Source organism: Magnolia sinica, chromosome 18 (genome assembly GCF_029962835.1).
Source record: "Magnolia sinica isolate HGM2019 chromosome 18, MsV1, whole genome shotgun sequence".
Classification (NCBI taxonomy): Eukaryota; Viridiplantae; Streptophyta; class Magnoliopsida; order Magnoliales; family Magnoliaceae; genus Magnolia; species Magnolia sinica.
In genome coordinates, this window is record NC_080590.1 from 45,325,591 (window position 1) to 45,340,484 (window position 14,894).

The window sequence follows — 14,894 nt, forward strand, 5'->3', positions numbered from 1 at the left end:
AATGGGCCGAGTTGGATGGGTCGAATCAATGGGCCAAGTCGAATGAGCCAAATTAATGGGCCGAGTTAAATGGGACGAATCAATGGGCCGAATCAAATGGGCCGAGTTGAATGGGCCGGGTTGAATGGCCGGAATCAAATGGGCCGTAAATGTATCACCATGGGCCTCATACATGGGCCTCATATACAACAAGTGGGCCACACTGCTTGGGCCTTGTATGCATCAAATGGGCCACGTGTCTGGGCCTAACAATACAAACAAGTGGACCCTGCACATGGGTAAAAAATACATCATAATGGGCCTCATGGATGGGCCGCACCAATGGTCCTCAAGCGGGCTTAGACCATACCAAAATCATTTTAACAGTTATAAGTGTAACATGTGCATCACCATACACTATCAACCCATGGGGCACATCGCCCATTAATGATGATCAACACGGTCCAAACATCGCCTAGGTAAATTGGCACCAACCAAACATTTTCCATGTAAATCAACACCACCCAAATATTTTCCAAGCAATTCAACATCATCCGAACATTGTCCAGGTGCATTAGCACCATTAAACATTGGATAGCACCGTCCAACATTGTCCAGCACCGCCGAGCATAATCTGGATGGTGTGGTTGAAATAATACATCATGGTGCTGTCCATGCAGTGGCCCACTAGAGATTTGAATCTGCCTCAGCAAGGCTCGAGCATTAAAATAAGCTCGGCAATGGATGGTCGGTTTGGATGGGACACATCCACACGTGGGACCCACAGAACTTACTGACGTCAGTCAGCAGATGGGTCCCACCATCTGGATGGTTGGATATCACATGGGACCCATAGAGTTTGCTAATGTTAAATGGCAGTGGGACCCACATCTCCGGCAGAAGGATGGGTTGGATTTAGACCGATGGACGGTGTGTATATAACACATACTACATGATCAGACCCATCGTCCCATCCCATGGATGGTGGGGATATGCAACGTGTAACAAGGTGGGTCCCACATCTCTGGGTGACGTGAATACAAAGGTGGGTCCCGCGTTGCTGGGCAACGTCAGTACAACAGCTATACAGCTGCTGTATACGTACAGTAGCTAATCCGTTTCCTAGAGGTGGGTCCCATGTAAGGCCCACCATATGGTATATATTATATTAATATATTATAACATATATATATATATATATACACACACACTAGGTGGGTCACACCGTCCCACACAGGTGGATGGAGGGTGCGGCTATAACCCATACACTAAGGTGGCGTTCCAACCTGAATGGATGGTGTGATGTAACTCACATGGCATGGTAAGGGCCCACCTGGCCTGCTGACGTCATAGGGCAGTAGCAGCTGCCTGCTGCACGGGACCCACCATCTAGATGGACGGTGTGAATCCAACACATAAATCATGGCTGGCCTCACACGTGGCAGGTGGGAGCCACGCCTACATTAGGCGAGCCCACCGTCCAGCCTATCTGGACGGCAAGGATGAAACGCATATATCAAGAGGGCCCCACGTCTAAGGTGCACACGTCACTAAGGTGGCCACACATCCAGCTCAAAACGAACGGACGAGCTGGATATAAAATAAATGTATCAGATGTGTGTCCCCACACATGGGGTAGGTCCCAACGTCTAAGGGCGGTGTGGATGAAACTGGTGGGACCCACAGAACTAGCTGCATCAATACAGCTGGTGTGCGGTACACGTAGGGCCCACCATCAATACAGCAGCTACATAGAAGTGGTGAGGTGTGGCGATTGCTGCTGCAAGCAAAATAGGTGGGTCCTATGTGGGGCCACCACCATATATATCTTATATAATATAATATATTAATATATATTAATTATCATTACTTTACATTTTCTTTTGCTAGCTAGTACACCCTACTGTCTGTTCACACCTTCACTGTTGGCTACGTCCAGACCGTCTGGATGAAACCCATAGCACACGGTGGGTCCCACTGTCCTAGATGGACGATGTGGACACCACACGTGACTCATGTGGGTCCCACTTCTGATGGATGGCGTGGGTAAAATACATACTTCAAGGTGGGTCCCACATGAATGTGGCCCACCTGATTTGGATCAATATGATATTTGTGTTTTCCCATCACCAATAGGGTAGGACCCACATGGCCTGTACGGTATGGATTTCACATGTACAACATGGTGGGTCCCACTCCACATCATCATCATCATCAAAGAAAAGTAGAGAGAAAGAGAGAGATCGGTGAGAAGGGGAGGCACCCCACCACTATGGGCCCTCCCTAAATAATGCAAACATCAAGATGGGTCCTACCATATGTGGGCCATCAAATCACAAATCAAATAAATCAAATCACCAAACCTTTCGATCTTCTTGGTCTGATAGAATCCCTATCTCCTCGGCTTCGACTTTGACAGAGGATAATGAAGTTTGGAGGGTTAGGATGAAAGATGTGGGGGTAGGAAGATGGGTCATACTGAGCTCTTCTCATGGAGAGCTTGGACGGTTACTTGAAAATGGAGAATGGGTAGAGAAGAGAGAGAGAGAGAGACAGAGAGAGAGAGAGAGAGAGAGAGAGAGAGAGAGGGTTGTAAGGAGAGAGAGATGTGTGAGTGATGGGTAAGGGATGGGTGAAAGGTGATGGAGTAATAGGTGTACTTGACATGTAAGGTTGCTTTGACTTTGGGGTTGATTGGGGATGGGTGTGGTACTTGACATGTGAGGTGATTGATGGGATTAATTGATAAGATGTGATGTGATGTTCTTCTGGGTTATGTAATGTACAGTGTTTTTTCTCGAACTAAATGCGGGCCCACATCTCCTGGCCTGGGTATCGCCTCGGCACGTGAGATGCGGCATCGGAATCGCAGGGACGGTGTGGTCGCACTGGTATAAGTCTCGGGTTGAGTCGACTCAGATATGCAGGACTTGGCTTAATATCACGCGCAAACATTGGTTACAGGTCGCGGGTTGCTGGAATTCGATCGGGAGGACTGTATGAGTATACAGAATGGTACGGGCTAGGATACGTGTCTTATAGCCCCCCCTACATAATAAAAATTTTGTCCTCAAAACTTATAGAACAGACTAGGGAAGAGGAAACATCATCAAGTATATATGACAAGGCCAATTAATCTACAAAAGGATAAAGATAGCGTTCTCTCCCAAGACACATTATCAACACTATGGTGATCCTACTGAACCTCGTATCCCGGTAAGAAACGGTCGAGACTGGAGCACTAAGCCGCCTCACAACCTCAACAATAGGGATCTATATAAGAAAATCTCTAAGTTATTCGAACTTGAGGATCTAATCATTCTAAGTTCTCAATAATCATAAAGTGCATAGTAGCTATCAGCAGATATGTGATGTAATCTTCAGGTGTTCCTAAGTTATACTCTAATACCAACTTCTATCACTGCCCAAACTCGAAAACCGAGCTCACAAAATTCTCGATCGCCGAATCTGGCACCGACAACCTCCATAGTACCCTAATCTTGGCTTCCAGCACTCATACACCAGAATCCGATCCTGGGATCCTACAATGAGGATTTTCAACATGAATTTATTTCATAAAAAGCATAACTACAAGTGTACCCAAATCCTAAGAACAACATTATCACCACATATCCAATAATATAATCATTTGAGTACAATACTGAAAAGGAAATACATGCATATAATAAAATCTCCAGAAGCTCTGCCACATGCTCCTGCCCCAGTTCGACGGCGTCCTATTGTCACCTGTACCCATCTATCATGCATAAACTTATAGAAAGCTTAGAGGGTGGTGTAAGTGTGTGCACAAGATAAGTGCCAAGTATTCAATTCAATGTCATAATCATATAATGTCAGAAATATTGGCAAGATCATGAATCATAAGATAACAGAGCAAGCGGAAATACTAACAAGGTCATAATTCATATAATATCAGAGTAATGCGAAAAAATATTGATAGGCCCATAAATACCATCAGCCTTATCCATGCTATGCGATGCAGAAATATAGTAACAAAACAATATCATATACTGATGAAGAAATATAGATCAGCTATACAATGCGGAGATAGTAACTTAAACATCAGATGCCGATGATGCAATGCAATATACAAATCCTTATGAGTCCACGAATATCGTTAGTCATATTTAGGCCATATAAATGCAGAAACATAGTAACCCAATATGTCATATGCTGCGGATGTAATGCGATATATGGTGCAAATGGAATGACCATGCTTGAGTGTGAAGTTGGGATGATAGTACGTAATATCGCAAGCTATGGGGTCCATTACAAGGGACTTCTATCCAAACTAATCTCATACTTAAATTTGGATAGTCAGACTCAATGTGGTAAACTCCTGATCTCAGGTTAGTCGCGCGTCCCAACCGAAATCCTGACCATTGCGAAGGCACACATAACAAATAGTTGCGCTCCTCCAGCCCGAGTGGATAGTGAATGAATGAATGAATGACTATGCAACTCCTCCTCAATCAGTATTGTATATCTTTGGGATCGTCACTGGGGTCTAGTACACTCCAAACTGTCTACCGCCCCTGCAGGCTGCGTAGCCCAGTGAGTGGAAAAGACCTCACTTTCTGCCTGCCAGTAGTATACCAATGCCTACCTGGCTCGTCGATAGTGGACCCATTTATGAGCTGGTCAAACTCAGCCTAGCTATGCCTACTCCCTCAGGCGGGTAAGGCCACACCCCCTCCCAACCGACCACGACACAATGGGAGACAGGATCTCTTGGTATTCGGCACTCGGGCGCTCATGTATCCACTCGGTCTCAACGTTGAGGCGTCCTCTAGTATCAAGAGGGTTTAGGAATTTTCACCCAAGGCCATCTATGGCAGCCCGATGCTAATAACATATTTTCGGTGTCCAATCTGGCCATCCACAATATGCTTGTGCAGGCTACGACCCTGATGTCGTTAGGGCGTACAGTAATCGCAACACACAATGCCAGATGCATGAGTCAAGCAATCCAGTCATGCATCAATCCTGCGCATACCGTGTACTCATGTGAGATAATCTCCCCCTATCAGGGAGTCTCATAACAACTTGCCCAATGACATATGCAACGGTCAACCACATCCATAACAAATATGTAAATGATGTGTATGGGCATGTATCATGATGTTATGCTGTCACATACTCATAATCGGTATCAATATCCGGCATCGACAATCGGCCTCGACAATGTGGACATTTAACCAACATTGCCCCAAGGAATGGCCTGCATAGAGCCTAATATATAGTGGACCCATGGCCTCACACAAGGGCCTAATATACAACATCATGGGTCTCACTCAAGAGTTTAATATATATCACGATGAGCCTCTCACATGGGCCTAATATACAACACAACGAGCTCCATCGCCTGACCCTCAAATGCATCACAATGGGCCTCATCACATATGCCTCACATACATTAGATAGGCCTCAAATGTATCAAGCCGAGGTCGAATGCTCATCAGAATGGGCCTCAAATACGGGCCGCATATACATCACAATGGGCCTCGGCAATCGGTTATGACAATCGAAACCGATCGATAATCGGCCTCGATAATCAAAATCGGTATCGACAATCGGAATCGGCAAATCGGCCAGGTCAATCGGAATCGGCAATCAGTCATAATAATCAGCCTCGATCGCTACTCGATAATCGGCCACGATAATCGAAATCGATCGATAATCAGTCTCGATAATCAGAATTGGTAAATCGGTCACGATAATCAGCCTCGATCATTAATCGGAATCGACAATTGGTCATGATAATTGGACTCGATCGCTAATCGGCAATCGGCTATGACAATCGAAATCGATCGATAATCGACTTCGATAACCAGAATTGACAAATCGGTCACGATAATTGGCCTCGACAATTGGTCGAACAAGGCTTAAGGAAGGTCACAATGTGGACATTAAACCATCATTGCCCATTAATATGGCCATTTAACCAACATCGCTCCCAAGGAGTGGCCCACATAGAGTCAAACATACAGTGGGCCCATGGCCTCACACAATGATCTAATATACAACACCATGGGCCTCACTCAAGGGCTTAATACACATTATGGCCGATCACACGGGCCGTATCAAATGGGCTGAATCAAATGGGGCAAGTCAAATGAGCCAAATCGAATGGACCGAATCAAATGGGCTAAGTTGAATGGGTCGAATCAAATAGGCCGAGTCGAATGGGCCGAATCAATGGGCCGAGTTAGATGTGCCGAATCAAATGGGTCGAATCAATGGGCCAAGTCGAATGAGCCAAATCAATGGGCCGAGTCAAATGGGCCGAATCAATGGGTCAAGTCAAATGGGCGGAATCAAATGGGCCAAGTTGAATGGGCCGGGTTAAATGGGCCGAATCAAATGGGCCGTAAATGCATCACCATGGGCCTTATACGTGGGCCTCATATATAACAAGTGGGCCACACTGCTTGGGTCTCGTATGCATCAAATGGGCCACGTGTTTGGGCCTAACAATACAAACAGGTGGACCCTGCACATTAGCCAAAAATACTTCATAATGGGCCTCATGGATGGGCCACACCAATGGTCCTCAAGCGGGCTTAGACCATACCAAAATCATTTTAACAGTTGTAGGTGTAACATGTGCATCACCATACACTATCAACCCATGGGGCACATGGCCCATTAATGATGATCAACACGATCTAAACATCGCGTAGGTAAATTGGCACCAGCCAAACATTTTCCATGTAAATCAGCACCACCCAAATATTGTCCAAGCAATTCAACATCATCCGAACATTGTCCAGGCGCATTAGCACCATCAAACATTAGATAGCACCATCCAAACATTGTCCAGCACTGCCCAACATAATCTGGACAGTGTGGGTGAAATAATACATCATGGTGGTGTCCACACAGTGGCCTACTAGAGATTTGAATCTGCCTCAGCAAGGCTTGAGCATTAAAACGAGCTCGCCAATGGATGAACGGTTTGGAAGGGACACATCCACACGTGGGACCCACAGAACTTGTTGACGTCAGTCAGCAGATGGGTCCCACCATCTGGATAGTTTGGATATCACGTGGGACCCACAGAGTTTGCTGACGTTAAATGGCAGTGGGACCCACATCTCCGGTAGATGGATGGGTTGGATTTAGACTGATGGACGGTGTGTATATAACACATACTACATGATCAGACCCACCGTTGTACACGTACAACAGCTAATCCGTTTCCCCTATAGGTGGGTCCCACGTAGGACCCACCATATAGTATATATTATATTAATATATTATTTTACATAATATACACACACACACACATAAGGTGGGTCACACCGTCCCACACAGTGGACGATGTGGATGGAGGGTGCGGCTATAACACATACACTAAGGTGGTGTTCCACCGTGAATGGACAGTGTGATGTAACACACACGGCATGGTTAGGGCCCACCTGGCCTGCTGACAACATCGGGCAGCATCAGCTGCCTGCTGCATGGGACCCACCATCACTACAGGAAAGTAGGCCTTTAGCCTCAATTTTTTAGCCTCGGTTCAAAAAAAAGAGGCTAAATATGCTTTTTAGCCTCGGTTGTAAAGGAACTGAGGTTAAAAATTCACTTTTTGCCTCGGTTGGTGAGAAACTGAGGCTAAAAGTCTGTCATTTTGCCTCGGTTGGTGAGAAACTGAGGCCAAAAGGCTACCCTTTTACTTCGGTTAGTGAGCAATTGAGGCTAAAAGTCTTCCCTTTTACCTCAGTTGTTGAAAAATGAGGCTAAAAGTTTGCCCTTTTACCTCGGTTGATGAGAAACTGAGGCCAAAAGTCTGCCCTTTTGCCTCGGTTGTTGAAAACTGAGGCTAAAAGTTTACCCTTTTGTCTCGATTGGTGAGAAATTGAGGCCAAAAGTCTACCATTTTGCTTCGGTTGGTGAGCAACTGAGACCAAAATTCTACCTTTTTGTCTCGGTTATTGAAAACTGAGGCCAAAAGTATGCCCTTTTGCCTCGGTTGGTGAGAAACTGAAGTTAAAAGTTTGCCCTTTTGCCTCGGTTGGTGAGAAACTGAGGCCAAAAGTCTGCCCTTTTGCCTCGGTTGGTGAGCAACCAAGGCTAAAAGTCTGCCCTTTTGCCTCGGTTGTTGAAAACTGAGGCTAAAAGTCTGTCCTTTTGCCTCGGTTGGTGAGAAACTAAAGCCAAAAGTCTGCCTTTTTGCCTCAGTTGGTGAGCAACTGAGGCCAAAAGTCTGTCCTTTTGCCTCTGTTGTTAAAAACTGAAGCCAAAAGTCTGACCTTTTGCCTCGGTTGGTGAGCAACTAAAGCCAAAAGTTTACCTTTTTGCCTCGGTTAGTGAAAAACTGAGGGCAAAGGTCTACTCTTTTACCTCAGTTGTTGAGAACTGAGGCCAAAAGTCTATCCTTTTGCCTCGGTTGTTGAGAACTAAGGCTAAAAGTCTACCATTTTGCCTTGGTTAGTGAGAAACTGAGGCCAAAAGTCTGCCCTTTTGCCTCGGTTAGTGAGCAATTGAAGCTAAAAGTCTGCCCTTACCTCGGTTAGTGAGCAATTGAGGCTAAAAGTATGCCATTTTGCCTCGATTGGTGAGCAACTGAGGCCAAAAGTTTACCCTTTTACCTCGGTTGGTGACAAACTGAGGCCAAAAGTCTACCCTTTTGCCTCGGCTAGTAAGAAACTGAGGCAAAAAATCCACCCTTTTACAGGCCATATACCACAGTTGTCACTCAAAGTTGTTGCCCATTCCTAGCTGGAGATGGGCTGGGGTAGGACACGATCCGCATCCAGAGGGTCATAAATGATATGTAAACACTTATAATACATGGAATACAAGTAATTAAAATTAAACGGTCCAAACTATTTATGAAATTTCAGGTGTATCATCAACCAAAAATTAAGCTTATTCTATTATCCAACTATTATATTGGTGGACATTTATTGGACGGTTAAGAATTTAAAATATCCAAAAGTCTACTTTTAGCCTCGGTTGCATAGGAACCGAAGCCAAAAGTCTACTTTTAGCCTCAATTGTATAAGAACCGAGGCTAAATGTCTACTTTTAACCTCAGTTGTATGAGATCCGAGGCTAAAAGTTTGCCATCTAAATTATAGTTATCAATCATACTATCTTAATACATATATCATACCTGTATGATATCTGGATCGTTCATCGGTCTAGACCTAGTGTGGATGGGCCCCACAGCAAGGAACATACTGTCTTGAGTGTGGTTGGGGCCACATAGTCTGTCATATCCAGCAAATGTTTGATGGGTCCTGGCACATGTCGCGTGTGCACACTTATAAAAATTAGACCGTTGGATTTTTTATTTTGAACCGTCCAACAAATATCCACCAATTCAATTATCAGATAATAAAATAAGCATAATATTTAGTTCATGATAGATGTAATCTAGTTAGCATAAGCTCGATTGTTTAATTTGACTGAATTTATGTCAAATTTGTAATTTCTAAGTGGCCTGCGTATCATCCAACACTGTCAGGCAGAGCATGAAAGTTCCCAAGTCGCGTTTGCTGTCACTTCCTCCCGCTTCTTCCATCCATTCGAAAAAATAATACATATAGAAATATCTCCGGAGAGAGAGGCGCTGCTATTTCAAATCGCCATTTTCACAGAGAGAGAGAGAGAGAGAGAGAGGGCAGATCTACGGTTTCGTTTTTCCATTCTCAGAGATTTCATCAATATCAAGAGGTATTTCTCCTCTTGCAATAGATATGAGTCTTTTCTCATCTCTATGCTGCTCTTCCCACGTTTTAGGGTGTGGTTTTTTTTTCTTTTCTTCTTCTTTTATGCCGTATGCCGAGGAAGATTAGGGTTTCTGCCCTTGGGAGACGTTTCAATTTCGTTTTGGTAGGAAGCATCTCTCTCTATCTATACATCCGAGTGGATATGGCCATGGAAATGTCAGATTTCTTCTCAGATCTTACATTTTCCTGCAATTGAGGCATGTTTAAAGCCAGAGACAGACGAATACCATGCTTTTCGACGATTTTCCGTACGAGTATGCTGCGGAATTGTTAATTTCAGGCTTTCTGAAGGTTATTTTAGCAGATTCCGTGATTTTCAAGTTTTTAATTTCTCAATTTGTAACAGATTCCGGGGTTCTTTCTGTTGTAATTTGTGTATTCTTAGGGCAGATTCATAGAATATGGGTTTTCTGTGGTGTTTTTGTTTTGAATGATATGGCGGTTTCTAGGGTTCATTGTGAGCTTCTGTGGGTTTTGAAGGGTTTTAAGTATTCTTGTTATTTGCATAATTGAGGGCAGATTGGCACAATTAGGGTTTTCTAAGATTTCCTTTTTTTTTTTTCAAAAAATTGTGGTTTCTGGGTTTTGTGTGGTGGATGAGAAGGGTTTGTTGGAATTTTGAACGATTTCTGGGGTTATTTCCGTCAATATAGTCTCCATCGAGCGGTTTATATGAAAAATTTGTGGAATTAGGTTTATCTAATGGTTCCTTTGGCGGAATTTGGTGCTTTGGGTTGATATGTTGTAGTGAAAAGGGGTTTCTGTTTGGGTTTCGGTCTTTCCTATTTCCTGAGGTGATTAGGAAATTGAATTAAGCAGTTTTGTAAGCTGCAGATTTCTGGAACTAGGCCTTTTTAAGTTTTATATGGTTCACAGAAGGCTTTTCTCGCAAAAAGTAGGTTTCAAGATTTATATTACTTGAATGATAGTTGAAGGACATATGTTGGAAAGGTTTTAATGGCGGCAGGAAGTGAATTGTTGTTGAGAAAGGCAGGCAGTTGCAGTCTGAAAGAAGAGATGGCCAAGGTGACGCTCCGTGGTATCCGGAATCAGGGGCATCCATACGTCGAGCTAAGGGAAAATGGGAAACGGTCCACCTTCTTTTGCATGTTGTGTCTCTCCCCCTGTTACGGTGAAACCACGCTGCTCAATCATCTCAAAGGAAACCTTCATGCTCAAAGGTATGCCGATGCGAAACTTACCCTCTTTGGATCCACACCATGGCCTTTTAATGATGGCATCTTTTTCTTCCATCAATCATCTGAAAAAGACCAACGACAGTTAACAGTATTGAATTCTAACGTATGATAAGATTTCAGTTGCTAACAGTGACAACTCTGGGGCTATTATGAGTAACAGACATGACAATACTTTGGAAGCTGATAGCAGTGATGGAATTGGGCTTAATGGGAATAATGGAAGCGTCAATTTGAAGCCCAAAGACATTATTCTTGGACTTTCTTATAATGCCTGTGATAAATTTGTGAATAAAGCTCATATGATAAAATTCTTGGACTCTGCATTTCTATCAAGCAGTGGAACAGAATAAAGCTTAACCTAAAGCTCATATGACACGTTAGACTCATTAGTCTCATATGAAACATTAGATGACTTGGATATTGTTTAGTGGAATTCATTCTTTTATTTGTTATCCAAACCCTTTTTTCTTTTTTCAGGCCATTTGCTCATTCAATCTCCCGAGTGTTTTTTTTCTTCTTTGAATTCTATATTAATTTTCATTTTTGAATTTTTGTGTAACTTTCAGGGATGGATTTGGACTGTGAATTTAGCCCTCTCAATAGAAGAAAAGTGAGGTCACCATGAGTCATTGGAATTTAGAATGTATTTCAAGCAAGGGATAGCTGATGCAACAAAAAGAGCTTTGACTGAGTAGACCTGGTCACATCAAGTTGTGTGAGTTTCAAGTTGAGCCACTTAGCTTTAAAATTATGGCAAATGAAAATTCAGTCTTTTATAAATGTTACCAACCATAGTGTAGCACCTCTTCTTATGTATGTTGAACATCTAAACCATTCATTAAGTAAGCCTCATTGCGCATACCATAATTCTAAAACTTGGTGGCTTGACTTAAAACTCACCCAAGTCAACTCGGCTAGAGAAGATTTCGAGCCAAGACTCTTGGAAACTTGCTGACAAGCGTAACTCACCCAAGTCAACTCAGGAATTTTACTTTGTTTTAAAGATAATGGAATTTTTAACTATGATGGATGATTCCTTTGGATGCTTCGTGTCGGGGGAGTTCCTGGTGTCCGCTGTGAGAAACAGGGATCTTCAAGAAGCTAAGGCTCTCTTGGAATATAATCCTTGCCTTGCAAGGTACTCAACTCTCGGCATTCGTAATTCTCCTCTCCATTATTCTGCAGCGCAGGGCCACTACGAGGTGATTCATTTAGTTTTTGTTTCCCATTTGATCCTGACTGGTTATTAAATTCATGGGCCTTTGTAGATTTTCTAAACTGATTGTATTGGCCTTTTCCTTTAGATTGTTTCTCAATTGGTTGAGGCTGGCGTTGATGTTAATCTTAGGAATTATCATGGGAAGGTAATATCAATCTTTTCTATTTATGCAAATTAGACGATTTTCTTCTGTTTTTTCAATTTGTTCTTTTTTAGCATTTACTACTTAGAAGTAACCCTTCAACAACAACCAAAAAGAAAAACGTAGAACTTGGAAGTAAAAATATTTTGGTATCAATTTATACTTCATTTTGAATTGCCCATCACCTACATTTTCCATTCATCAATCTGTAATAAGAGGATTGCTACTGTGACAAAAAATTCATGTCAAGTCTGTGCTAATTGTCAGAAAATAAAACGTGATGCTAATTCTGTGCAAGTCTAGCAAAGCAAGATTTGATTGGCAAAACAGAATTCATACTGAATCAGTGGAAACGTTATAATTTAGGGACCAGCAAGACAGATTCTAACAAGCAAACAGAGGATCCATCTTTCATTTTTATGTGGGCTGAAGGTTTTTAGAGATATCAACTCACCTGAGGAGTGGCATGGACTGCAAATCCATTAACGATGTGATTTTGAAAGAAAGATAAATTAGTAGATCCAATTCCACTTTTATGCAGGTGAGCTTAATTCTGATGTATTCATGGCTTTTCAAATGACATTCTCCATTTATTTATTTTCTACTTTGAAATGGTGTTTGTATTTTGATTATTATTGTCATTATTTTCTTAAAGCAATTTCTTCATGGGTGTTGAGTTTTTGTGAAGTGTAGAATGCTTTTATTGTGAAATTAGATGCATAAACTGGATCTTAAAGAGAAGAAGTTGTATTGGATTTTCTTTAATTTTGCGGTTGAGGTAAGCCTTACTGTTTCTTGGATTTTTAAACAGGGATATTTCTAACCTGGTACAGGACATGAATTTACTTCCTGTGCGTAGCTCAAGAATGGGATACCCTGCACAATGATCCGGTGATCCTTGAAGTTCACTATGTTATAAAGATGCAACGGTCATAATACTGAGGTCATGGTTTTTTCCTCATTGCACTATGTTATAATATCTGTACTTTTTCGTTCTTTGAGAGAATTTTGAGTGGAAATGGAATCACTATGGGCCCCCTGGAACTCCATTACTTCTGCACTAGTCTTAAGTGATAGTGGCCATACATCCATGTGTTCTTTTAGCTGTGGTTTGAGCATGTTAGGCCAGCAGTTGTATCTTGGAACATAAGGCTCCAATTTATCTAGCTCCAGATAATGGTGACATGCTTGTGAGGTAAAATAGATCATTTTAAATTCTATAAAACATGGCTATATGGTGACTGCGAGTTGATAAGGCTTGGACTCTGATTTCTCCTTTCTTTTCCATAGTAATGATTTTTTTTAAATTTTTTTTTTTTGGAGTTCTTCTTCTTTGTTTCTGCAATGGTATGCTGATTTCTCTTAAGTCGACATCCTGATGATTTAAGTGTTTGGAACTGAGGCTGGTGTTTTCTATCGGGTTCTCATCATGTTTAGGAATTGGGCTCCTTGAGCTGGTCGTGTTGGGGGTCTTACTATACAGGGGACGGTTTTTGTAGAGCTATTGTTTCTTTTAGTTCCTTTTCGTTCTCTTTTGTTGTATTTTCTTTTCTTTTGGTAGTCTGTTCTCTCTCTCTCTCTCTCTCTCTCTCTCTCTCTCTCTCTCTTGTTTTGTTCAGGCTGGTGCTAAACATATTTATGCAGTGGAGGCATCTGAAATGGCAGAATATGCACGCAGGCTTATTGCTGGGAATCCATCATTGAGAGAATGGATTACGGTGTGATTTTATTTTGCAGTTTAAACTTAATACCTGAATTTTTTGAGTTCTTTGCCGAACTCACCTGGTTGCTACATTGTTCTCATTTTTGTGAGGGTTTTTGTTCTTTATATTACAGGTGATCAAAGGTAAAGTTGAGGATGTTGAATTGCCTGAGAAAGCAAGCATTCTGATTTCTGGGGCGATATGATTCAGAAGGGTGTTGCAGGAAGCACAGATCCATTGCCAAAATATTAGATCTGAGGCAACATGATTGTGTTGAGATTTCTATCTTATTTCCATGGTTTCTCTGTTTGTGTTGAGATTTCAAGTCTCTTGGACTAAGGGAAAAAACCCATCTCTATTTTTCTTCTTTCCTTTTCTTTTCTTTATGTTTTTTCATGTTTTATGGATTGGGATTCCAAGTCTATTTGACTGAGAATTGAAGACTCTTTCTGGGTTTTCTTGGGTTTTATTTTAGAGGAAAAACTCATTACAATATTGTAGCTAATGTTGTGGATCTGACTGACTATGCACAGGTTTATGAATGGGTTAAAATAAATGATTTAGCCTTAGTTGTTGAGAATTGAAGTTAAAAGTGAATTTAGCTTCAGTTGATGCCAACAAAGGCTAAATCCATCTTTAGTCTCAGTTTTGCCTCAATTACCTAAATTGAGACTATAACTCCCGTGGCTAAAGGCTTTAGCCTTGGTTGTTGAAAACCGGGGTTAACAATAGATTTAGCTTCAATTGGAGGCAACTGAGGCTAAAATTTGGATTTAGCTTCAGTTGGAAACAATGGAGGCTAAAATTTTGATTTAGCCTCATTTCGAGAAAACTGAAGTTAAAAAGGTTCTTTTAGCCTCACTTGAAGAACCGAGGCTATAAAAGTTACTT

The 14,894-nt window shown here is 42.1% G+C and overlaps 1 protein-coding gene across 5 annotated transcripts; it reads left to right on the forward strand.

Annotated features, from left to right (window-relative positions):
* The first annotated feature begins 9,499 nt into the window (after nt 1–9,499).
* On the forward strand, nt 9,500–14,472 carry LOC131233591 (E3 ubiquitin-protein ligase XBAT32-like). Of its 5 annotated transcripts, none has more exons than XR_009165293.1 (4): nt 9,500–10,921; nt 11,506–12,141; nt 12,244–14,018; nt 14,137–14,472. XR_009165293.1 is itself a non-coding variant. In XM_058230365.1 (4 exons), exons 2-4 carry the CDS (start codon nt 11,947–11,949, stop codon nt 12,784–12,786), a joined length of 375 nt encoding a protein of 124 aa, XP_058086348.1. In that variant the 5' UTR covers nt 9,500–10,921; nt 11,506–11,946; the 3' UTR covers nt 12,787–12,981. The 5 variants fall into 5 exon arrangements, 1 of the variants encoding a protein (XP_058086348.1); XR_009165292.1 differs by having other exon boundaries at nt 9,500–9,684; nt 10,670–10,921; nt 11,506–14,018; XR_009165294.1 differs by having other exon boundaries at nt 9,500–9,684; nt 10,731–10,921; nt 11,506–14,018.
* Nucleotides 14,473–14,894: the final 422 nt, after the last annotated feature.